General features: G+C 42.5%; 1 protein-coding gene across 1 annotated transcript in view; it reads left to right on the forward strand.

Annotated features, from left to right (window-relative positions):
- plxna2 (plexin A2) overlaps positions 1-27793 on the forward strand; it is a gene marked incomplete at both ends in the record, with an annotated part of 161101 nt that overhangs the window by 56718 nt on the left and 76590 nt on the right. The window contains one exon of the mRNA XM_080470056.1: positions 18032-18132. Coding sequence (XP_080326182.1) covers positions 18032-18132 — 101 coding nt within the window. The remainder of the gene's footprint in view (positions 1-18031; positions 18133-27793) is intronic.

A 27793-nucleotide genomic window follows, 5' to 3' on the forward strand; every position in this document is an offset into this window, starting at 1 on the left:
ACACACACACACACACACACACACACACACACACACACACACACACACACACACACACACACACACACACACACACACACACACACAAAGAGTCCCAATAACTTGACTAGCACTCCACAAAGCACAGCGCAGAGAATAATCAAAAGATGGCTTTCACAAAGCGCAGTGATCAGTGCAATGTGCGGAATTCAGTTAGCAACTCTAAAATGTCCCTCAGTCATTTCAGTCTCACTGAAGTCCCTTTCTTTTTTTCTTTCTTTTTTAAAGTCTACAGAGGTTCAAAAAGCAAAAAGTTGAATATTCTCTTTTGCTACCTCAGAGTGTGAAATGCTTTTCTGCATCCCAAAGGGTTTCAGACCGTCTTTCTATCATAAATTCCTGAATGTTCCCTGATTCTTCAGTTGCATCCACGGCTGGGTTTTAAAATGCATGACTGTTCTTTTAAAATGTTGCATTGTACCGTCGATCTCCCACTGAGGTCAAATGAGGTTTGTTTTATGTAGTACAGCTGGAAAAAACCTGAGGTGCCATATATGCCTGGCAACTATAAAGTCTACCACACTGTTTATACAGGAGAAGTGACCTGAATACATGATTTCCGTCATGCACGACAAAGCCATGATCCTGTGTGCCAACATATGGACCACACATCTGCATGTGATTCCAACCTCATGGGGCTGATCATGAGAGGGAAATTGTGGTCGCAGCTTACTAGCGTCTGTCTGCGTTACCGCGAACCTCAACAACAGACGAACATCACTCAAGGCAGCAGCGTCTGGCCTTGATAGATTGGCGGTCATGTTTTATCTAGGATTTAAGTGCAGCAGCAGGGTCAGTGTGGCAGCTGTAGGGACGAGGGGCCAGCAAATCAATTGCGTGGCCGCGTTGTTACCCAGGTGCAGTCGGGAGAGGGACCAACAGTTGCATCTCAGAACATCAGGCCTAGAGTCTCCGCCACTCCTCTGACAGCTTCACTTGATATTGACACTTGAACAAATGAGGATAAATTCGCCTGTCAATACACACATCCAATGTTATTGATGATGCCATTTAGCTTTTCATTCTGAAGAAACTACTTTCAACCCTGTCCTACTTGTCAAGCTCACTTAATCCTCAGCCTTGTTTATGTTGGTGCTTTTGTTTTTGTCTCTCTTCGTGTACATTGAGCAGATTTTTCCACGACTACTTATTTCAGCTGAAGTTTAGTATATTCATATTATTGGGATCCAATGTCTGTTTTTTATTTTCGTAATTCTCAAGTTAGGGTTGACTTTCTCTTTTAATCCTTCAATTCATGCCAATTCCTAAAATGAAAATTAGACGTTTATCAAGATGTCTGAAATTGTCCCCTTTTCAACCAGTACGCTGTTTACAAAATTCTAAAACCAGTGAATTAATTTTAGTTTTGACTTCTTTGCATGCTTCTTCTGTCTCAAGCCTCTCGTCCCACCACAGTGACCTCACCTTTTGATGACTGCTTATTTATTTTCTTCTCCAGTGATCTTGTATCGTATGATATTGTTGTTGAATGACAAGTTTGGTGGTTTGAACTGCGATGTGTTAGAATTCATGAACCTCACATTTGCCCCATTTCTGTCTGATTCAGGGTCATTACATAGTTTAAATGCATGACCATTGACACATGTGCTCTGTGTGTGTTTTGGTTGAATGCATGTTCACTTTTTTCTATATGTGTGTGTGCTGTTCAGCTTTGTGGGGTTAGGGGTCATGAGCAGTTCAAGGGATCAGTGAATCTCTTCATTAAACTCAAGAGGTCACTCAAGAGGTCAGTAAGTGGGACTGTCTCATTGAATCTTGACTTTATGTCATCCATCTGCTTGACCACTGCTCGTCAGCCATTTCACTGACCGTTACGCATCCTCTAGCTGTGTTTTACATGTCTGAATGTCAAGCTCTGTTTTGCCCCCTCTGCGTTCGCCCACCTAACAAAGGCACCTAATTTGCATGAGTCCCTGCGCAGGCATTGTTAATTGACTTAAGCCAGGATTAGTGTTAATCGGGTTTTGTGCCCCGGAACGATTGGCCAATCCTAACCTCATTATTTGATAGCAGCACACGTCCTGTCAACCCCTATCAAGCTGTTAATTAATAGAATCCCGTGCACACCAATGTCCCAGCCTGAACCCCCTTTTACCTCCCATTTGCCCATCCATCCATTCCCCCTCTCTTACCCTCGCTTCTGTCATCCTAACGGAGGTCAATACAAAGTAGCTCAGTGTGCACGTTGAATTCAGCCACCAGGCCCTAAGATTACGTGAGCACTCAATGCAATTGTCATTAAGCACGCACAGAGCAGTTTGACCTTTGCCCCAGGTGAAATGGCCCCCAGATGAATGAATTCACTCCTCATATAGACACTTTATGGCAGGTTTTTGTTTCGCTTTATGATCTTGTAGGCATGCACAACCCTGAATACCAGTTGAAACCTCAGTGCTGTCTCACACCCCAACTCCTCTGCAGGCATCTTTCCCTAGCCCGCTGACATAATACGAGATAATAAGGATACCTGATCCTCAGAGACTCTGACACCTCTGGCTCTATCTGCCTACAGTCTTGCAGAATTTCCCATCAGCCAGCTGACTGTTACTCTCGCAATTGTACCTCTTTACTCAGAAAACCTCCCCACGTAAAATCCACACCTTCAGTCTGGTGTGAAGTCATTAGAGAATATTTGAGTACAACTTAATATAGATCTTCACAGGTAAACACTGAATGAATGTGGCCAAAGTTGAGGGAGATAATCATAACCGAAAGCACGTTCAGAAGCCAACTTATCCTTGAACTTGATTGAAGCCCCTCATTATCTCATTCTGATTAAGCTTCATTTTAAGCTTTTACCTTCTACTCCATAATTCTTCACTGGACTCAGAAAAAACCCCAACATATTTTTATCAATGTATACACTGCAGGTGTTTTCACATGTACATGTGTGAGCTTATGAGTGTGCACACTTTGTCACTTTGTGAATGTGAGCCAAAGGAACAGTCCAGGAGCCGTCCTGCCAGAATAATCAGCACTATAATTAAGAGCTGTGAGTATGTCAACTGCCTTCATACAACCCCCCCATACACCCACCCACTCCTTTACCCCCTACCCCACCCTTTATTCTGTCTCTTTTACTCTCACTGTCTGTCTGCCTCTATAATGGCACAGCATTTGTCTGTTTCCACCCAGTGCCTATGCAGAATGCTCATGACATTTATTGTGAGACTAATGGCAGTGCTTCAGTCCCCCTAATTGTAGGCTTTAATTGCAATAATTATTTACAAGCTTAATTAGAGCCTAGAGAGTGTCAGGGAGAAACAGGAGTGCCCGTTGAAGGAATCACGACAGGGTTTGTCAGGAGTCGGGCAAAGAGTAAAGCGAATGTAGTGGCAATCTTTGGTCTATAATTGGAGGAGGCCGTGTCTCCAATTCTCGCTCTCGATGCCTGTCTTTGCATCTGATACCCGCCTTCCTTTCTTAATGCTGAAATGGGGCTGCAATCACAGAGTAAAGTGTGTGGATGGTTTTGAAGCTGAGCCCACAGATGACGAGATAGCAATGGCTCAATCCCTTGCACCACATTAAAGGCGTTTGTTTAGAGCTTCTGGGCTGATGCTGTCGGAAACAGGTGGGGCAAGTATAAAACAAATAGCATCTTCACTCTCAGAGGGACAAATTGTAACCTTAAAATACATTTATTAGAAGACCCTTTATAGCATATTTACCGGTGATATTAAGTTCCAAACCCCCTACTCACCCACCCATCAATGATGTTGTGGTTAGTACGTAGTGTAGTTGTGGTGTGGATGTTTGGTTGTCACTCTCTCTTTCTCTGTGATGGTCGGGTAAACTGCCCATTGTGTACTCATAGTCAGCTGGGATGGACTCCAGCACCCTGTAACCCATAGATAAAGCCGTATAGAAAATGGATGGATAGGTGGACACTCCTTCTATTGTCACATGAAAGACCATTAAAATATTGATTTTGGAAAATTGGCTCACGGGCTACAAACAAAAGAGACAATGGCCTCATGTTGCCCTGCTGCCACCGGTTGCCTATGTCTGCTGTATCTTTTTTTTTAAATCGTTACTATTAGAGCAGGATTGTAGAAGGACATTATGAGCACCTTGCTAAATGAATGATTGAACTTGGAAATGCACATACATGTTACATACAAGGGTCACTGAGTGCAGTTTGGAGCCATATGCCTTTTAACTGGGGGCCGAGGTTCAGTTGCAGCAGGTTAACAGAAACTCAGGAGGTCCTTTCTATGTTTGTATGTGTCTATGTGTGTTTTACTTTACCGTGTGATGTGGTCATGCTGCCTGGGCTGCAATATGCTCTTTGTCTGCCCTTCACAAGGACAGTCTTAGTAAACAAGCAACAGCAGGAGAGCTTCTGGTTTTGATGGGCTACCATGGCAGCTCAACCCTTTCTTCCTCTGTTCTCTCTATTTTCTGGGGTTGTGCAACACTCTCCCCAATTTCCCCAACTTCCACACCCCCCTCTCTCTTCTCCTCTTTCCTTTTCTTCTCTCCTGTCAGAACAGCGTCCGATGGGAGGACTCAATCCCACAATACCATGCTCCCATCCCCTGCGGCTCACTTTGACACAACTGTCAGCCGGAGCCCTGGTGATGGATGAAGTATTGTACAGTGTCTCTAAGTGTGGTTCTACATCTGTGTTTGTGTGTGTTTATTTGTTACTGACAAACATGAGTGTGCTTGAATGCACAAATGGATGTAGCATTTTTTTTGAATCAAAGTCTATGAGTGAACAATAACGTTCACTTAAGTATATTATACATGAAAAAAATTATAGACATGCTGCCATGGATGTCATGAGATGTATAAGAGCGCTACAGACATACATTCTTTTAGAAAAACATTCATCTGTGTTTGCTCACACACACACTCACACACACACACACACACACACACAGACACACACACACACACACACACACACACACACACACGCACACACACACACACACTCACACACACACTCACACACACACACACACACACACACACACACACACACACACACACACACACACACACACACACACACACACACACACACACACACACACACACACACACACAGAGCTAGGGCAGGAAGATGAATGTGCAGGGATGGATAACATATCTCTAATGCAATATTTGAGGAAAAATATTAGAAAGAGCACCAGCAAGATAAGACCAGTGATTTAAACAGTGAGTTTGCTGACAGCCTGTTGAAATATTACCCTTCTCCCTGACTTGTAAATCGGATATTTAGAGCCAGAAGGATCACATGGCGGTAACAGATAGGGGCCACGGAGTGACGGATGGGGGCTGTAGTCGATTTGGGAAGGGAAAAAAACCTGAACGACAAACATTGGTGGTGGACAAATATTCTTATCTACACTTTAAATCAAGGCGGCATTCAGAGGGGTTTCACGTTATATACTGTACGTGACCAAAAAACACTATATACCTCAGAGGCATTATTTATTTGACACTTTCCAAAAGCAACTGCGGGGAGCAGTTAATTTGGCTTCACAGAAGCAGCTGTCTTAGAATCTTTGGATGACAGAGAGAAAGAGACAGAGGGTGGAGGGAGAAAAGAAACAGAGAGAGTGAGACACAAAGGCAGTTTGGCTCATTATGTTGATTTTTCCCTCTTCTGCCAAACAAAGACACTCAGCCACTTTTAGACACCACCAGTGAAGATCACTTACTGTATTCTTTCTCCCTCTTACCCCACACAGTTTCTTAATAGACACATGTATTAATTTTTTCAAAACTGTAAAAAGGGTTTACCTTTGTCATCATTGTTTCTATATTTTATATATGGAAAAACTGCATTCAGTCAGAGTCTCTTTTATACGACCTGCAGAGATTTTTCCTGTCTGCGTAGGACTGCAGACTCATTAACCGATGTCCAGCTGAGTAGTGTGAGTCTGTGTGTGGTGCCACAAACATTCACAGCAAAGTTATGCATGTATGCATTATTGCAAACATGCCTATTACATATAACCAGATGCATGCACGCTCACACACATAAACATAGGTCTGGATAACGTGTCCCGTGCCACCTGGGCCTAGTTATCTGTCTCTCTTCCTCAGTCTTCTCAGACTAACATTCATCAAGGCAAAAAACACACATCCACACATGCTCACACTTATGCTCCAGCAACAGCCCTGAGAGCAGTGGGGTGTAACCAAACCCTTCATTTGTATGTATATCATGTACACTTGGCGAGAGACTGAAACAAAGAGAACAAACATGCTCACACCCGTGTACACATGCGTGGTGTTACTCACATGCACAGACACATAAACAGACTCACACAAAAAAAAAGAAAAAAAGTCTAACACACTCAGACATGTGCTGTGGAGTCCCTCTGTGGATCAGAATTCATTTCTGTCTGCCTCTTTCCTCCAAATCAATACCCCCATTGGTCGACAGACAGCTGTAAGTGTGCCAGGGAGGCTCCCCAGTCCTCACACCCTCCCCTCCACACACACACACACACACACACACACACACACACACACACACACACACACACACACACACACACACACACACACACACACACACACACACACACACACACACACACACACACACACACACACACACATGCCTGTTGATGTGTGATGGCCTCTGCTGCTTCCTTATTAACTCCTCACATGCTGACTGAAGCATACACCTCATTACTGGCTGCATTGACAGTCTGGGATCCCACTGAGAGCCACTCAGACAAGTTGGACTTAAGACAGGCAGGTCTGAGATGGATGGGAAGACAAAGAGTTGCAGGGAAGTGACAAACAGGAACAATGTCACATATGCAAGCAGTCCAGACAGGTGGGGTAAAAATAGGTTAAAACAAGGAGATTGATGGGCAAAAAGAAAAAAAATGATGGGTTGAATGTAGGCAAAAAGGAAATGAAATAAATGCACATTATAATGAGATATGAACAATACTCCATAAACAAAGAGACAAAATATGTATAAGACAAAGAGAAAGTAAAGGTAAATTATATACATTTTCTCCAACTGCAGCTTGAGCACATTTGACTTTTTTTCCACGACCTATATGCTATGATTGCTGTAATTCTCAAATACACTTTTCATTTTATATTACATTACCAGCTGAAGAGGTTCGCTTTCACAGACATGCTGTACTATGAACAATATTTGCAAAGAAATGTAGGCTTAATGGCAGAGAAGTAGACATTTGACTAACAAAGTCTTTAATTCTCACGATTCAATTGCTTAAAGTTTGAATATTTCATTGAATACAAATTAACAGAGTAGAATGATTCGCAACGCTCATAAACCCACATTTAATTCTAAATATGACATTTTACCATTTTGTGGAAGACATTAGCACAATTGGAATTTGATCGCAGCTCCAAAAGAGTTGGAACAAGGCCATGTTTACCACTGTTAGAATTATGCTTGTTTCTAAATGTTGTGCTGCCTGATACTGAAGATCTTGAAAATCCAACTTTGATCTCTGGCCTTGTCCCTTGTGAATTAGAAATATTACTGATTCTCTAAATATTTAGATATTAATATCTACAGTAGATAGTGGGATCATGAAAGCACTCCCTATTTAATGTTGAGGTCAGTTTCCTGAAATGGCTTCATAATTTAACATGCAGTTTGCAGGTGAACCTTTGCTCATTTTTACATCTGAGAGGCTGTGCCTCTTTATATCACTGCTTTTACCCGCAGAGATGTTACTTAATTGTTGGAGAATCCTCCTGCTTTTGGTTTGTGTCAATTACTTTTTGAGCTTTCTGTTGTCCTTCTGATGCACATGCATGCAAAGAGCCAAAGGAATTCAGTTTTAATGTTACTGTCCAAATGAGTCAAGTTAGTAAATTAAGGTTAGATCTAATTTAGGTGTAGTGATGTGTCACTATGGTGTGTCAGTGGGTCACTTTGCATGAGTGCACACACTCACGCATTCGCAAACACTCTTGGGCACTTTCACAGTTCCTTGTTTCCGTCTCTTAAATGTCAGCGCAGGCCTTTAAACCAGTTGCCAGTGAGCAAGCGTGGCAGAAGGGGGGGGAGGCTGAGAGTTCAAAGTGGTCAGGCAGCATGGATGTAATTTCCTCCTTTTAGCCTCCTGACTGAATTACTGAGCAAAGAGGCCACCTCGACTGGGAGCGCACACCAGAGCACGAAGGAGAGAGTTCAGGAGGTGGGAAAGACTCTGAGTAGAGATGTGGAGATTAGTGGGGAGGAAAGGCAGGAGAATGTGGGGAAAAGAGTCAGGAACTTTCAGATCATATCATCTTAATATCCTTATCCCTGAAGGGGTACATGGTAACTGGAGGAGGGTAAAAGCTACGGAGGTATCATGATTCAAAGTGAAGGTGTTAAGTCAAGCAGTAAATTAATCGAGATATTGTCGTCATTAGTAATCTTTCTGTGACATTAACATCTTTGGTGTGACTTTTCACAGAGTGTAATTCTATTCTGCAAATTGGAAAAACAAGAAAAAAAAAGCAGTGAGAAGATGTTGAAAAACAGATGCCTCACGATGTGTTTGTTTTGTATGAACAATATTTTTGATGTAAGAAATTGAACAGTGCTTTTGGCCTTTTTAAAGTGTTGCCACAAAGGACTACAATGTTGGGGGGAAATAAAAAAACAATACAGCCAAAACACACACTAACCTATTCCCTTCTCCTCACCCAAAAAGAGGAGTGAAGCCATACATAATTGATACACTCCCAGCTGTATTGACTGGTTGGATTTTTCATCCTCCTCACTGGTCGATTCCTTTGCTCCATTATTTCTACACTCACACTCCCATCACTGCCTCACAGGCTCCTCTGACTCCTCCCACTTGTCTTTTAGTCTATAATGCCTAAAAAAACAGCTACTCTCACTAACACACACCAACAGATCAGAAAACACTCTTGTCCACTACCTCCTCCACCTTCCTTATTCCTACTGCCTGCCTGTCTGTGAAGGATGCTGTTGAATGCAAATATTCCCAAAATAATTTCTACAAATGTACAGTCTGCGTGTAATTTGAGGCGAATGTAGATATGCGAAAATGGCGACGACACAGAACTGAGAGACCTGATTTTAGAGATCCGTCAAGTTATCCATCCATCCATCGTCGGCACTGTTTCAGCCCGATCACAGCTAACTATTACTAACCGAACACTCAGGAAAGAAATTCTCTCTCTCTCTCTCTCTCTCTCTCTCTCTCTCTCTCTCTCTCTCTCTCTCTCTCTCTCTCTCTCTCTCTCTCTCTCTCTCTCTCTCTCTCTCTCTCTCTCTCTCTCTCTCTCTCTCTCTCTCTCTCTCTCTCTCTCTCTCTCTCTCTCTCTCTCTCTCTCTCTCTCTCTCTCTCTCTCTCTCTCTCTCTCTCTCTCTCTCTCTCTCTCTCTCTCTCTCTACACACACACACACACATATATATATGGATGGATGGATGGATGGATGGATGGATGGATGGATGGATGGATGGATGGATGGATGGATGGATAGATAGATAGATAGATAGATAGATAGATAGATAGATAGATAGATAGATAGATAGATAGATAGATAGATAGATAGATAGATAGATAGATAGATAGATAGATAGATAGATAGATAGATAGATAGATAGATAGATAGATAGATAGATAGATAGATAGATAGATTTTTTTTCCATAAGTATGGTTTTCTCAAAGTTAATTAATGTTTAGCAACTATGGACTCTACAATAACTGTTAAAACATTTACATTAATCTATAATATGTATGTCCTAGTAGATATTTGTTAGAGATAATGACAATATGTAATATATATGTAGTGTCCAAAATTATTATGTAATGTGCCAAATGACATTTTACCACTTTTTGTGGTCAAACATTAGGAACATACAACAACATTTAGACATGTTTTTATCACAAGTGTTGTTCATAGTTAGAAGGAGTATGCAATTAAAAGGTTACTTGATCGCATTGTCATTATTAGACTTGTGATGCAATTTTCCTGGATTTAAACTTTATATTTAAGGCAGATTTCTCAGACAAACTATAAATTATATTAAAATGAAACTATAGAAATCTGTCTTGTAAATGAATGTCGATACGGAGTAAGAATGATATTGAATATGATAACACATAGGCCACAAAATCCAGATAAAAGATTGGATGCTTCCAAAGCGTCACAATGAAGCCAAATGCTGGTGGACACCACCTACTGTCACCAATAAAGTCTGGGCATATTCATCAGAATCTTCTGATTTTAAAGGTACAACATATAGTGTGAATTATACCTAAGTAAAATAAAATTGGAAAAAAATGCTCATTCCTCAATTAATGTTGTGTTATTCCGTAACTTCCATTCATTGTTTTTTTTTTTACTCTACTATGCAAGGCACTCCTAGAAACCTCAGACCACGAGAAGATACCACAGTTTTTATTGCATGTGTTCCACCGCAACAGTCTATCCACAGTAGAAGGTTAAGAAGAAAATTACTGAACTGCATTATTCCCTCTTTAACTGTTTTATTATTGTTCTTGGGTGGCTGTTAACACTGAATGGTCACCCGGCTTCAGGGTTCAAACTGCGGTCAAAAGGCACACGCTTGACCTATTCCTCACCTCCTTTTTTTTTTCTTTCTGCCTGGCAGTTTGTCTCCTACCAGTCTGTTACTGCTGATGAGCTGCCAGGGACGGGGCCTGTCTACAGCTGTGGGAATATTGGGGGGGGGCTTTCATATTGGATGGGGGTGGGAGTGTTGGTTTGCTCGATTGATATGAGGATTTGAAGGGGGAAAAAATAACACAGTCTTGTCATGATATCCATCTGTGCCTCGTATCGATTCACAGTGTGTTAGTGTGGGTGTCTTTGTTGTTCTGTTTGCATTGCTATGCATTTTTCTGACTGGCTCTTCGCTGTTTCCTCTTCCCTTTCATTCTGACTTTAAGCCCGGTCTTGTAGCGTTACAGTGTCTCAATGTTTTCAATTGACCCAAATTCAGAAGCTCAAGCCAAATCCGGTAAAGTGTGTGCATGCATGCGTGTGTCTTGTCTTTGAGTGTGCGACTGAACAGGAAAAAACAAGGAAATAGATGCTCTAAGAAACTTAACTTTGACAATAAAGGTTAAAAGCTTCCAATTTCACACCTAATCTTTTTGGAGAATGGGAGATGAGGATGAGGAAAGCTGTATTATTTCACAATGCATCACCCATTTCTTTCTTGTGTTTAGCCTGTTAAAATCAATGAATAATAACCACTCTGATATTTCCTCTGCTTTAAAATCAGTTATTCGGAAAACCACCCTGTATTAAAGAGGCTGACCTTCAGAAAAAAACATGAATACGCAGTGGTTCTACATCTTCTATCGAATCCTCTTCACTTCCATGTGTCCAGAACCTATCCTGCATTAGTGCAGTAGACACTTTTTAAATAAATGGTATACAGAAGGAAAAAAGAAAAATCAATATTCTGTATTCCTGCACAAAATGTGTTTCCCTCGAATGACTTGTCAAGAAGCCCTCTGACATCTGGAACAAGAACAACAAGAAAAACAAGCAGTTTCTTTCAGCGCGGAACAGGGCAGCAGATAGCAAACTGCATGTCTCCAGGGGAAGAAGGTTGTATTTTTTATCTTTTTTATGTAGATGATGAGGAGGATTTTTATATGCTGCCATTATGTGCACATGTTTCTGTAAGTAATTACTTAACACATTTCCACTTGGCATGTGGATTTTAAGCCCTCATCAAAGCTTCCAGCTGTTGTGGTATCTTTGCACATTCAACGCAAGGACTCCAAGGGATCAGTGCCCGCACACCCCAACAACCACGAGCATGACCCTGTTCTGTCCTTAATCAAGCTGAGTGTAATTGGTGTGAGTCTTGAGGCCTGATTATCCTTGTACTAGCCACAACACTTCAACAGAACCCCTCACCTCTATTCTCAGGGCCAGCCAGGCTTGGGATGGATATTGATGATTGGGTTGAACTGGTGACTGACCTTGGTCTCAGACTGCGAAAACACCTAAAAAAGTAATTTATCTTCATTCTCAATCTGAGAAACTCTTGTCAAGCAACAAAATGAGTGAGGAAGATAATGCTTTACATGCGGAGTTGAGCCTTTTTTGCATTTCTGTTCTCTGTGAGAATGTCATTCTTTGTGGGTGGATGTCAACAAGCTGGAGGAGATAGAGCTGGCATGAGACTACAGAGCGGATTTGTTTGGGTCTTACAGAGTACAGTGGACGTTTTTTTTTTTTTTTTTTTTTTTTTTTTTTTTTTTTTAGTGAGTTGAGGCAAAATGTATCAGGAGGATGTGGAGGAGGAGAGAGTGAGAAAGACACAGGGGAGATGTAGCTGCTGTCCTAAGGAGGAGCCACAGTAGGATTACCAGAGCCGATTAAAGGGTGGCCTGTCAGGGAAAAGAGGCTCAGACGTCCTCGTGTAGGTTGCCTGAACGCGAGAAACACTGGCTGCATGGTCACTGTGGGAGTAAAAGACTCGGCGGCCTGTAGATTTCATTGGTTTTCATTCAGTCAGCAGCAAGTATTTGCTCTGCTTTGTGCCTTTGTCATTAGGGCCTGCTCACACATATACACACACAGGCCCAGATGCCCCCCCCCGCTCTCATGCGTTCTGCCTTTCTCTCTGCTGGAATGGGTATTGTGTTCATGATCGATGTGCCTCATTCCAGTGACGTGGTAGCCTGGCTAACTCTCATTAAAAATGGAAAGGGTGTCAGAGAGCCGCCAGTGTGTGTATGTGTGTGTGCGTGCGTGTGTGTGGCTGTACATGTTTAAATGGAGGTGTAGGTGGCAGGAAGTCCCAGAGGTGCCAGCTGTTTACCGTGCGCTGCTCAAGGTTTCGGTGGTTGGGAGGACTGGTGGATGTGGGGGTGTTCCTGAGGTCAGAGCTAAGGCTGTTGCCTTGGCAACAGCTTGCAAAATAGCTTCCTTTTTTATTATTGGTGATGGTAGGATTTTTACTCACTCTATCTGTTTGTTGCTTTCGCTTTCTTTTAGCCTGTTGAGGCACATCTAGCAACACAGAGACCGCGTCCCACCTGAACACAGGGCAATGGGCCGTTTCCACTCCATTCTGTCCTGCTTTATCCAGGGTTTTTTTTTTTCCCTCCAGTCTTTCTTCTCCGTCTTCTCTTCCAACTCGGCCCCTGTGTCCCATCCATCACAGAGGTGCAGTGAGCATAGTTGGGTCTCAGGGCAGCAGGGCAGGGGAGCTGAAATGGAGCCACCATTCATTCTCAGCCATCGAGACATTGGAACAGATGAAAGTGTTCCTGCTGCTCTCTAATGCACATACATTGTCAGTCTCTCTTGGGTGCCCAGCCAAATGCCTGTATTCTCTCTTGGCTTCCTTTTGCAAAACAAAAAAAAGGCGTGGAGGGTTACAGGTGGTCAGGAACAACAGATCAAAATATGTGCAGTGGGATTTCTATCTGCCGGTCTTCATTTGAATTCACAAAAGACAGCGTCATTTCCAGCAAGGATTTCCAAACAGCCATCCATTCATTGGCTCCCAAATCTGTTTCTCCGGAGCCTCGTCTCAAGAAAAAGCTGCAGACCCTCTCGACATTCTCAGATTTTCTCAAACATCACAGTAACACACTAACTTACTAACCTGCAAAATCAGGAGCCTTCATAATAAAAGCAAAGGGCTGTTCCCATGGCTGCTTTAACATTGAGAAAGTGCATTAGAAGGGTTTTCTTTCACATGTGGAATTTTAATTTTGACAACTCCTCAGATCAGGCAACGCTGAGTTTGTTATTTATGGTGCTTCCCAATAGAAGGGTACATTGTTGGTGGCCAAAGCTGACAATAAAAGAGCCAGGCTGAAGATAAAATAGTTATTTATGCAACTTTAGTGAAGAAAGAATATTTTGTGATTTAATGGTTTTGGTTGGCAATTTTCTTTAGTTTTTTTTGCAGAAAAGTTTCCATTGATATTCTAAAACTGGCCATCAATACTGCTGACCAAAGCCCGAGCTATTTATTTCAGTTAAAAAAAAGACTAGCCCTGCCTTAGCAATAATAATGAAAGCCGGCGCCTATTCAGCAAGACACTTTGAAAGAGAGGAAGCTGTTTTAACCCTCGGCTGTCAGTCAGTCACCCAGGTTGCTCCAGTATGCGACTCTACTGTAGCCTCTCTGGTTGAATAACCCCCTGCTAAGGTCATTTTGAGCTGGAATTTCATTAGCATTAATTTAAGAAGAACACAGTGCTTCCTACTGGCTGCACTCGGCCTACCTCAGGTCAGCTGTGTGTGTGTGTGTGTGTGTGTGTGTGTGTGTGTGTGTGTGTGTGTGTGTGTGTGTGTGTGTGTGTGTGTGTGTGTGTGTGTGTGTGTGTGTGTGTGTGTGTGTGTGTGTGTGTGTGTGTGTGTGTGTGTGTGTGTGTGTGTGTGTGTGTGCGTGTGCGTACCCAGTAAACAGGGAAAGTTGGAAGCAACATCGGATCACATGCAGGCTTTCTTTGTCTTCCTTGAAAACACAGGAACAACAAGCTGCACATCCGTTATGGTGCTGGGTATGTGTGCATGCAAACACACACACACAAGTCCATACGCACAGTGGGAGAAGGGGCTTCATTGTGCAGCCCTGCTGTGTTGAGTGACTGTAGCGTGTGCTGGGCAACAGCTGCTGTGATCCCCCACTAATCTCCCTCACCCCGGCCCCCTCACCTCCACTACTGGCCCATGCTGATCTAAACATCAATACAGTTACAAACACATGGGCACATGCTATATACAGCACACATAAACACACTCCCTCTCTTTTGCAGGCCCTCTTTGAGCTCACCTTTTTTGTTGTCTTTTTCCACTGTGCTCCCTTTGTCACCCCCCCCCCATAAAACCCCCTGTACCGTTTTGTGTCTCAGTCTGCACTGTATCAGCTGACGGTGCTCTCTCTCTCTCTCTGTCCTTAGAAACTGCTCCATGAGGGAGACCCTTAGCTCACTTCCCCCATACTTTCCCCCATTGACAGCTGTCTCCACAAACATAACCCTTTCATGGTTCTCGACCTCTAGTAAAGTAAGACTATAGAGTTTCAGCAGCCTCGCACAAATTTTGAGAAGGAACTGAAGGATTTCTTGGGCTAAGAGTGATCCAGAAGCTCTGACAAACACACACACTGCCTGAGTCGCTGTTTCCAGAGCCAAGTCTCATTCCTGGTGGGCTTGTTTGTCATCAGTTGCAGCCTCTGCTGCTGATGTGACCCCGTCTGCAGCTCATTACAGCATGCCACCTGTTTGTCCTAAAGCTAGGAATGATGCACACACAAATAGAGTTTGTTGAGATGACAGGGGGTTAATCTAACAGGGTTGTTCATGGTGGAACTGCCACACAGACTGTCAACTTCCCACCATGTCAATGGCTTTCTTTGTCCTCAGGGCCTGCCTCTTTGTTGCCGCAGGGTTTAGGACCAGGCAGACAGGTGGATGGTTATTGAGCTTTTGAGGAATAGAGACAAAACAAAGATGAAACACACAGAGTGGAACACATGTAGCTCCGGGTTTCGGCTGCAGCTGACAGGTTTGTGGACTTGAACTGCAATTCAGATATACTGTTGTGCCAGCTGTTTTTTTTTCTTTTTAATTTCATCCATTAGGCATCTATTTGACTTCCCTTTTTCACAAGGGGTCGACACAGCAAGTCATTTTAAGTTGCCCTGCAGACTTGGTTAGTTTTTATACTGGGTGCCCTTCCTGCTACAACTGGGATTTGAACCTGGGTCCCCCCCACACTCGAGGTCCACATTTAACCTGATGCACCACTTCTTTAAATGCAATTTAATAGAAGCCATTGATGGACACCAAGTTGTTGATTTTTAATTTTTTTTTTCTTCTTTTGTTCCAGTTAATTCCAGCCTGTGGTGCTAACAGCAATTAATATCACCCAATTGTGGGCGACATGCACAGGGTCAGAAAAACACTTTAAAGGTGTTATTCTCAGTCTTCATTCACTCCCACACATTTGACAGAGGAGCACTTATTAGGCATTGATCTCAGCCTGAGGTTTGGAGCTGAACAGGGCACACACTGTCAGAGTCGGCTGTCATTATCCAACAAGGCACTTGCCAGAAAATTGAAAGACAAGCAGAAGTGAAAATTAATGTCTAATATTCACTTGTACAGCCCTGTCCCCCCCCCCTTTTTTTATGCTTCTCTCCATCGAATGTGCAGCAGCAGTGTTTGTGCTGCTTGTCTGTGTCAGTGTGTATGTGTGTACATTTACTCCTGCTGACACGGTAAGATGCAGGTGTGAGTAGGACGGTCCCACTGGGACACTTAAAGACAAACACACCTACACACAGACCTCCAGAGCTACATATCGCTGTGCTGAACAAACAGTCCGAGGCCCATGTGAGAGAGCACTTTCTGCTCAGATAAGACTGACAAAAACAGTGCGAGATTCTCACAAACACCCATACATGTAAACAAACTGACCGAGGGATGCAGCTGAAAATGCACGCAGCCTGTGGCTCTCACAACTACTGACTCACATTCTCAGTGCTTGTTGCTGCAATGGGTGTTTGAAGTTTGTGTGTTCAGCAAATATAGAGTGTGTATTTTCTCAAACTGTGCATCTATATTGGTACAACAGTCCCATTCAACAAGAACAAGGATGTTTACTCTTTTTTAAAATGATGATCATTCCAATGGCTCATTGTAGTTGAGTATACTCTGGGTAAGATTGCATTGTTTGCTTTGGGCTTATTTTTGTTGACACTGTCAGCAACTTTACTTCCTCCGTTGATTCTTGTATGTGAAGCAACTTGTAGTGCAACAGAAATAATAGCTTTTCATTCTCAGAATTCATTACATACTATTCCCCTTTGCTTCTTTTTTTCTGTATACTTCTTCTTTAATACTTTTTTTTTCATAAACTTGGGGCCAACACACTCTCTTGACACATACCACTTTCTTGCAATGAAGTCGAACAATCTCTGGGATGAGCGCTTGTCACGACTCCTCCATGTGTAGGTGTGTTTGTACAGCCTCTACCTAGGCGGACAGATGTCCTGGTGTAATGGACAATAGCCCATTGATGGCAGGGGAACAGCTTTCTCCAGCCAACTGACTCAAGCTGGTCACAGCTGCTTTTTTTTTTTTTTTTTTTTTTCCAGCTTACAATAAAGGCAACAGTTGCCTGTGCAGTTGACATCTCACACATTAGCCTTCAAGAAAAGAGGACAAGTTCACCCAAAGAGAAAATCATTTTGCACAGCAGGGTAACAAAAACTAATGACAGGTTTTTTTTTCTTCTTTATATTCAACATTAATTCTTATATATGTATATGTATATGTATGTGTATATGTATATGTATCTTATATATACGTATGGTATCAAGTTAAACCTTTGAATAATAGCATTTGCTAAATCTATCATGTAAAAATATATATGATTGATTGTTACTCATCAGATTAAACAAGAGACGTTCAGCTAGGTTTACAACACAATAACAACAAGAAGCAAATGATTAACCTGCTTGTGACATGTTGGTCTGTAGCATGCTGTCACTTTATGCCACACATTGCAAACTATACAACAGATGAAGGAAGAGACTTTGCAGATTAAGGGAATTTAAGGATAATTCGTTTTCCAACAAAATGCCTCAAAACCTCAAAAAAGGCTCACTGCCAACCACTTATTTATTTCACATTCAACGCTGATGTTTTGTTGGTTCCTTAATACATCTGTATATGTGCAGGGATGCTGTGTGTTTTAGTATTGGGTGTTTTGAGCATTATTCATATAAAATGAGGACCTTCTGTCACAACTAAATAGTATGGAGCTCACCTTTTATGTTCAAGCTATAAAACATTTTAAAATGTTAAATTCCAATGATTAGTTGAACTGATTTTCTTCTTTCTTCTTTTTTTCCTGATTTTATTTCTTCAGTAAACGATTTATCAATGAGCTCCCAAATTGAATGCATGTGTCTTGCTTGTTCATCATGTGACTTCAGGCTGTTTTGTGACAAAGAACCTATTAATGTGCTTACAGGTCACCCAAGTTCCCATTGAGTCATGTGAGCAGTACGGGACCTGTGGAGAGTGTCTGAGCTCGGGCGACCCACACTGTGGCTGGTGTGTTCTGCATAATATGTGAGTATCCCCTCAATCTATTCCATTGGTTTATAGTCTGTTTACACGCACTTTTTTTTTTTTTTGACGTCTTTCCATGTGCCTTCATTTCACTCAATAAGCTGACATGTTGTACTGTATGTTTTGAAATTAGTGCAGCTACTGCATAGCTGAGTCAAATAAGATCTTTTTCCTGCCTGTCGTGGTGATATGCTGAGTTTTGTGTCCCTGTTTAATGTTGAGAGATCTTATCAACATCTCATGTAGCTGAACTCTGGGGATATTTACCTCTCCCCCTAACGCTGAGCATAGAAGCCATGAGTGACACCTGCTGGAGGTGAATGGTTACTACAGCAACTGCCTCAAGAAAGTAAGGCAGAAGAGAGGAAAAAAAGACACAGGTGGGGGGAAAAAGAATATCATAGATTGGCTGGAAGTCATTCTCGTTAATATTCATCTGAGTGGAGCTGACAAGACTGTATTTACATGAATTGTTGGAGAGAGTATACTTGAGACAGACGATGAATACACAACTACCCTAAAAACGCTGAAACACAGTTTGCTCTGTCTCCCTCTTTGTTTCTTAAGTACACACGTTCTGTCATCAGTCTGAGCTTTTCTTAGTTGCTGTGTCTTCAATTCTCTACTTACAGCCCCTCCTAAATGCAGACCCTCTCTCTAAAGGTATAGCTGAATATTTGTGTGTGTCAAAGCAGTGCTGCAATCATCATTATCGTGATGGCAGCCCAGGCAAAGTGCACTTAAAGTAATTTACATCACTCCAAAGCTGGGACAGGACAAATAATTGCCTAGCGACAAGGTAATTCAGCATGTGCTTGCATAGGAACGGGAGGGGCCATCTAGAGCTCTGTATTTTCTGCAGTCCACATGCCTTCACACAGGGATCATTTACCACAACATAAGCGTCCGTGTTTGGCTGTTAATCATATGCTTTTGTGTAGGTGTGGTAAGGAACGGCGTAATTCAGGCTGGAAGGAATGTGAATCCACAGCAAAAAGGAGGTGTTGATGCTAAAAGGTAGTTGGCTTTTGGAGCTGTGATGGTAAAAGCAGCCGTGACAAGGAAACAGCTGTTTTGGTGTGTGAGTGCTGCATGTGTGACTGCACGTGGCGTCGATTTTTGTGTACATGTGCAAACACTTGCGTGGACTCCTGTACTGTACAATGGGAAGAAAAGGTCAGCACCCTGATTTACGTATGATCAGCCATCTGCTCTCTCTACGTTTCGAACCCTTGTGCCACCTGTCTCTGATCCTAATCCCCCTTTCTCTGCTCTGACCCTGCAATGAGTGTGGCAGGACCCCTGTCAGCTCCGGCTGAGTCACAGCAGAGAGGAAAAAAAGTTACTGGAAGAATAGTTGCTTTCTCGTCTCGTTGCAGCTCTTGCGGGCCTCCATATTGTGCCACCCTCCATATTGTTCCACCCACAAATCTAAGCACTGGCATTACTAGGACTGCTCAAGTATCTATTTTGATGTCCGTTCATTCAGGTGTGCAGAAAAACACCAGGCTGCTATAACATTAGTTGGGATATTGAAAAGAACAACATGTAAGAAACCCAGCAAGAAGTATACTTTGTATATATGACATACTATTGTCTGATATTTCACTGTTAGTCAAAATTCACACAAGTACTCACATTCTTTACTTTGGTAGAAGTGCACAAACTTCTGGAGATAAAGAGTTTAGTAAAAGTAAAAGTACTGATTCAACTTCTTTACTTCAAAGAAAAAGTTACCCAACTACAAAAGTAATAACTTCTTTTTTTTTTTTTACTTCCAACTACATATTGAATGGTGTTTTAGGAAACTTTAACCACTGATTTTAATACTTTGTCAGTATGGATACACCTAATATTTCTTTCTTCTCTTTATTTACATGGAGGTTAATAACAACTTAATAGAAATGTTGCAGATTGCACTTCAACTTTTATCAAAGATTTTATTGAGAAACTAAATCATTTTCCCAATAGAAAAAAACTGGTGATAACCCAGGGGCCAGGGTGATATAGTGAGCAGCACGTCCACGTCATAGTGAGGAGGTCTTGGGTTTGAATCCCGGAGTTAGTGCATTTTCTTTGTGCTCCAGTGCTGATTTCAGTTTCCCAAAAACACACCTGGGAGGTTAATTGAGTCTAAATTGCCCATGAGTGTGAAGGTGACTGTATGTGTTTGTCAGTCTATGCTATCCTTAACTGCATAAAGAAATATAGAAGAAACTATCAAATCCTTTAAAAACCTTTATTCTTGGAGTAGAAGTGGGAAGTTTTGGCATTCACTCTTACATGCGCCACCTGTTAAAGATGCAGTATGGCTAATTGTTATAGACAGCTGCTTTGATCCCTTCACTGTAACTCGGAATCATCCTAATGGATTAAAACAACAACGTAAAAAAAAGGGCCAGTTTGAACAATACAACGTAAGAAGGAGGAGGTATTGATGTATGTGATTAAACGTAACATGTTACCAGAAATGTGTAAGCTCGTGTACAGATTTCTAGAAATGGTTCTACTTAAGTAGAGTAACGAAGTACAGTAAAACCTCTGATGTAGTGACGCCCTAAAATCCAAGGGCAAGTGTACACTGAAGACAGGTGTCCTCTCTTTTGAGGGTCACCAGGACAAATTGTAGGACCAATTGATATTGAGCAAACCAAAGACCAAATATGTTATGGTAATTTACTTCAGGGACCACATATGGTCCAGTTTCATCTTGAGTGGACCAAACTGGTAAAATATTGCTATAATAACCTTTAAATTTACACTTGAAATTTTTTCTTTGTTGTGGTCACAGTGTATGTAATGAAATTGTCTATATTTTTGCAAGATCAAACCGTTGGTACTGAAAATGATTACAATCTCAACATAAAGTCAATTTTAATGGAGCATTCTGGTGCATAATACAATGAAATGTCCAAAAAAGTTGTTTAAATCCTATATAAGCACCTTGCTTGGTGGGTTTTTGGGACCAGATTAGAGCTTTTTACGGGTCGGTTTTGGCCCATGGGCGTTATGTTCTCTGTGAAACTTTCATGTGCACAGTGTACGCATAGTGTCAAAGTCGTCATCCGCCTGTGCGCTACGGTCCGCTCCGACCTTCTGCGGTCGACGAAATATTGTGACCGCGCAACCTGTGTGCGCCGACCGAGCCTACTGGGTGCTAGTGTGAGCAGATCCTCTGTCTCCACGCCTGAACAATACCAATTTAAAAGCAAATAAAGAGCCGGACGCCTCAGAACTCCTGAAGTGAAACGTAAACTACTTTAGGAAAGGTGGAGAACGCCGGGCAGCAGAAGTGGAGATATTTTCGGGATCGTTATGGAACGCGCATGGAAGTGAACCCAGAGTGTAGGATGGATGCAATCGTGTAGCAACCGCACACGGTCTGCGGACACGCAATGCGGAAAGCATGGAAGGGCTGACAGAGAGGAGCTTCACAGCGCAGCATTGTGTTGCGGGGAAGCAGCGATTATTCAGATCTCAAAACTAATGTCCTGACACCACCACAACGTCTGAATATAATAATAGTCGGGTCCAGCCCAAGTATTTTGGCCGTTTCAGTGTCACCCAGCTTGAAATTTGTCAGGAAAACCAGTCCCGTTGTCCATGTCAGGCAGGTTGTCCAGTTAAATATGTGTCCGTGCACAGTGACGTGTCCACCCAGTACAGGGTGTCGCTCTTACCTGGTCCGCTTGTCAGAGGTTCAACTCTATCTGTACTTCTAATAAAGGTGAAGCACTCATAATGTCATGCTGCCACATCGAATGGAGATTTTTTGTCGAGTTGAATTCATTCCTGAAGATTAGATGGATGCCTATTAACTGAATGTTCAGAATTTTATTTAACCATTAACAATGACATGGTCTCACTAATGTTTCCATTAGAATTAGGCGACGTGTTAACCTGAATAGGTTTTTTGACATTGGTTTAGGAAGCATAAAGGCTACATTAATGTATGACAGCCTGAAACAGAAGAGAGCATCTATCTTCTGTCAAATCCCGCTGGAGATTAGCAGCTGCACCCTTCTGGTGAAGACCCACCCAAAATCACATTTCCCGCCAGTCGCGACCATCATCCGCAGCTGCGATCACTACCTCTTCTTTCAGCTCCCTATTCCCTCCATTTCTGCAATCCTCCATCCCTAAGCCATTGTTGATATTATAAAATTACCCCCCCCCCTCCTTTCCCATGTTTGCACCTCCCCTCACTCCCCTTACAGCTAAGCTACGGTCTAAACTATGCCATTCATCTCATCTCCTCGCAGTTCAGCGTGGCTCACTATTGCGCTGCCTCCCATTTAGGATCTCTCCCCTCTGGAATCAGCTCTTCTTCACACTCCAGAGATGGTTGGCTTGCCACACATAAACACCCCTCGCTTTGATCACCCTCCTCCTTCCTTCTGCAGCTGCCATCCACTATATCCATCCTTTTTTTTTTTCCTCCTCCTCCAAACACTGTATCCCCCTGCTCTTTTCTTTATGTTTGTGCTTGTATGCTCATTGAAGTGCAGCACTGTAAGGTGGCTAATTAGGAACATGGAAGGGCATTAGTTTAGTTTGCAATGATGATGAGGAGAGATTGTCGCATAGGGGGATTGAGGCATGGAGCTGACCAGGAGTGGCGTGGCTGTCTTCCTTGTCATTCCATTTTCTTTCTTCTCCCTCTGATTCAGGGTGGCGTGAGCCTCTAAAGTCCTTTAATTACTAGCAGCTGTTAGGCATCCAGTGAATGCATGAAGGCTGAAAGAGGGGAAAAGGAGAGGATAAGAATGAGGAGAAAGAATGAGGGAGGGAGAGAGTGTTTGATGATGCGCACTCATCGGCCCACAAAACCGAGCAGCATTTTGATTGCAGCTCAAAGGGAGCTCATCATCTCGAGCGCTCTTCACTCGCAGTCCTGTGAATGGTTAGTTCAGCCTTCGTCTGACCACCATCCAAAAACACAGTTATGGTGATGCCTTCCCTTTTCTCTCCCCCTTTCTCACTCCCTTGGTCTGCATCCCGTTGCTGTTAGATTAGCTCTATAATCGTGCCTCGAAGAGGCTTTTGCATCTCAGAATGTCCCACATCGGTCTGTGCTCTTTCCATCCTCTCAACTCACGCCCACATTCCAGGAGAGGACGAGTGGTTTTGTTAAGATTTGTCAGGATTAGTACCAAGTCTGACTCCATTCCCAAGGTCAGCCAGAATAGAAAGTCCAGATTTATTATAGTTTAAATGATGTCATGAACAGTAATTGTATATTGTTATGTAAATTGTGCAGCGGAAACACTGATCTGTGTGTGTTGCAAGCAGCACTCCTTTAAACTGAGGACGACAGCTCTGGGCTATTTGTGTAGTAGCACCCGGCAGAAAGTGAATCAGCATTTGAGGGCTGCTCTGAGCAGAATAACACACGACAACTTCACTGTTATATAGTGCTGTGTTGTGTTGTCAGAGTGCATGTGATATAACTGCTCAGATCTTTTTTGAGAACAACCTACACTGCAGAACAATTGGTACAAGTTCGGCCCAACAAATCAGTGCTACAAAGTTCTCCGCTATAATTGAAGTTTAAATATTTTACAGCACACCTTCTTTTACGAGGTTGTCTTTTTAGTCATGTTGAGTCTGTCTGAAGCATCTCTTGAGACTGTGTGTGTTAAATATATTGACATATTTATCAGACATTAAAGTATTGCCGTAAAAGTTGCTTTTTATAACTACAACTTGTTACTCCAGGTTGTGTTTATATACCAGCCTCTGTGTTTCTAATAATGTCAAACGACGGCCATAAAACCTCCTCTTTACCAGTGGCAGCAACGATTAGCCTAGCAGTGAGAACGTCTGCTTCAGTCCATTGTGAATGTCGAACTATGCATCTAATGGCCAACTCATCAACCACGGCATCAGTGAGCAGCCCGATAGACACTGTATCCATCTTCCCAATTGCACCTAATGAGATATTGATCTCAAACATTCGGCTCTATCAATATTTCCATAGATTAGTACATTAGCATAACACAGGTTAGCTGCATGCTGAAATACTGCGCTTGTATGTGCAGTAGGCGCAGTCAGCCAACATATAACACAGTTAATGATCCTAATAATTTTGAGATGCATCCATCGCTCCTCTTTCCTCTTTTTTTTTTTTCTTCCTCTCTGTGCTCAGCCCACACAAGTACAGCTATTGCAGAGCACTGAGAAGCGGTCTCTTAGTGAATCATTTCTTCCTCTCCACTCTTTTGCTTCAAACTACCACCAACATACTGCATTTGCATACAGCACATATTTGACCCCGAGACTGTTTGCCTTTCTTCTTGTGACTTGCAGCGTTGTGTGTCCTGTGGGCGCTGTCCTCCTGTAAAATTATGAGGCAACACAAGAGATTTTATGTGAACTGTGTTGGTTTGTTTGACCCCTTGACATGAACTTCAAACAGCAGCCTCACATGTCAGTCAAAGGCCAGAGTGACTGAGTTTTTTTTTCTTGTTTACCCCTTTCTTATTTCTTCGTGTTCTTCTTGTGGTCTGAATTTAAATCGATATTCTCACTTGTGAGGGATGCAGTGGAAGAAAAGGGAAATGCTGCACATCAATCTTTGAATGATGACACTGAAAGAGGGAGGCGTGTGTCGGTGTGGGTGTATGGCTGCATGTGTGTACGCAGCCTTGCACAGCACGGCTCTGCACATCACTGCTCAGCTAATAATTCCACTTTCCATGTTGGGGAGCCCGAGTCCCAGTGCAGTCAGCCTTCATACGTACATGTTTACATTAACATGTGTTTCTGAAGAAAGGTATTGTCCCCGGACCAGAGATCCATTCAACCAAATCAAATCACGCCACTGATTTTCCAACATAATGGCCTACCACTTAAAACTAGTAAAGCTTTGTTAAGCCCATCAAATATTGAATATACATCTAGTTCTTCATCTCAGTACATTCTCTGCCTCTTCCCACTGTGCGCCCCCTACCAGCTTCCCCTTCCCGGCCACCAAAGCATCTCTGTCATGCTCCTATTTTCCTCCCTGTGTGGCGTTTTGTGGTGTGGCTCTTGGGAGGGAAAGAAGGTGATTTTAAAATGGCTCCCCCTCTGTTCTCTCCTCCTGTTTTTAAACACGGTGCTCATAGCAAGAGCTGCAATCATCAGACTTTCACACTTTCACTGAAGTCTTCAGATGTCATGAGGGAAGAGGAGGAGGGCTAGAAGAAACCAAAATTTTTCTCCCCACATGCTTTTTTTTTATTTGCTCTGCTGTGAAGTCCAGCACATCCATGTGTGTCTGTAAAGGTGTGTATAAATGTGTGAAAAGATGAGCTGTTTGTTTTGCCCATATGAAAGTGTCAGAAAAGCTTGAGTATACACACTAACTGTGTATGACCACCGTCCCTCACCAGTGTCTGTGTTTTCTGTGCCTGTGTGAAAAGGTGTGTGTTCTCATATGTCTGTGTGTCAATCAAAGCTTGGTGGAGAAGAGGTGACGGTGTAATTTCCTGTCTAGGTGTATCAGTGGAATGGACACCAAAGTCTGGTCTCTGCTGCATCACCCTTCCTCTCTGTACCGAGTGCAGACACACAGCACTTGAAATGAAACTGTGTATTAGATATGGCTCACTGACTCAGATTCCATACACTGTGTCTTGCCTTCACTTGCACTTTGGAGCTCCAGCCTTAACACTGCAGCCCACACAAAGTGACACAGCAGCAAACACTGTGCTCTACTTTTTTTTTTTTCTTCCTTGTGTTTGTTTTTGCAGCTCACCTTACTTGGCTGCATTAAATGAGACAGGCACTCACGGTTGCCGTCATATTTGCCGTTGACTTGTAGATGCAGGGAAGGGGTAGTGCAAGCTTCAGCACCATGGACAGGGCTTGGAGAACCATCGTATGACATCCAGATCAGCTGTCTCTTGCTTTGACGGGGGATGTTGTTATTGAATTAGCCATAACATTGTGATCAACTGACTAAAATGGCAAAAATCCCCTTTTTGCCCCAAAACTTTGCTGACCAATTGAGGCATTTAATACATTATTATCCCTATGGATAATCAATGAAAGATTACCATTTCGATATATAGATATAGCAAACTATAAGTACAGGTATTATGCAGAACAATGGCAGTGGGGTCAAAAGACTCCTTATGCCTGTTGGATCTACACAAAAATTAACTGAACCGATGACCTGACGGTAACACGTTAAAATTAAAACCAAGGGGGCCAAGATTAGTTGAGCCCTTTTCAGGTTTCTGCTCCTGGAAGGTTCAGTCAGATTGTTTAGAGTATTTTGTGCTCTTTTGCAACACAATTTTAACCACACTGTTCAATCTAATTTTGTTTTAAATTGGGAGACAAACGTACAAACAAACAAAGGAAAAATGTCAAGAGAGATTCAATAAAACAGCAATAAAACATTCTCATAAAAGTCAGATCAACACTGAAATTCTTCATATTTCGGTAAAACAACGCACACTTGGCTTTTTGTACACAGCAAGAACATGGTGCTTGGAGGACAATTTATTTTCGATGATTGTGCATGAATGTCTTCACAAGTTAAGCAATGCACATGCAACCAGCTTTTCACGTATAATAGAAAACATGATTCAGGAGACCGGGCCTCCTTCTTGGCTTTTGCTGTGTCCCAGTTCTGATGTGCATGTTCCTTTTGTTGGTCGCAGTTTACAGTTACATTAGCTCATCTGTTGGTTATGACAATGTGGGCTAGTCCTCACTGTACATGTGAATCAATGAGCCCTGATCACTCTTCACTGTGTCACTGATTTACCATTTTACCTTTCCTAGACGACTTTTTATATATACTGATCACTATTCACCGGAACTCCTGGAGAAAAACCCAAAGTCAGGAAGAAAATACAAACTCTAAACCTGGAAACAATCCACCTTTCTAATCCAGGCCGTCATAAAAAGAGATAATCAGTGTTTCACGCCACTTGTCTTAATGTTATGGGTCATTGGTGTACATGTATTGAAAGAACCACATGTATTTGTACCATCTGCTTGTGCCCACATGGAGTTATTGGATGCACATATGTTTGGGATTGAGTGATAGGAAATGGAACAGAGCTACTGAGTGGCAGGCCAGGGCCAGACTGGAGGATAAGGGGGTCTTACTCTGAAGCAGGTCAGGAGGGGGAATATGAGGAAAGCAGGATTGTAGTCCACACTCGGTGGCATGCACTTCAGCTAATGAGAGAGCCAAGGGGTCAGCTTCTAACTACACAGAGATAATAGCCATCTCCCGAAACCATGGCAACAGCAGCCATTCTGCGCGCCTTTCCCCCCGTCACCGCCTCACCCGCTCTCTCGTCTTACCTCACGCCACCAAAATAATTTTTTTATTTTTAAATCACACTGACAAAAATCAATGCAGAGCTTTTTGTCAGGTAATGACTGCCCAGAGATTTTTTTATTTTTTTTTGCATTTGTAGCCAGCTCAGAGACATGCATAAAACATTGTGGCAGAACCCACACCTGAAAGCATATTAAGTATCATTTTCTGCTGCCATTGTGAATTGAAAAGAAGCGCAAAATAGGCAGACTGTGAGTAACACCTCACCTAAGGAAGGTGTACTAATTTCAACTTGTGAAGGAGTGAGACAAAACAGTCAGACAGAGAGAATGGAGAGATAGAGGAGAGAGAGGACATGTGACTGCGAGGGAGTCA

Source organism: Lipophrys pholis, assembly GCF_963383615.2.
Source record: "Lipophrys pholis genome assembly, chromosome: 8".
Taxonomy (NCBI): Eukaryota; Metazoa; Chordata; class Actinopteri; order Blenniiformes; family Blenniidae; genus Lipophrys; species Lipophrys pholis.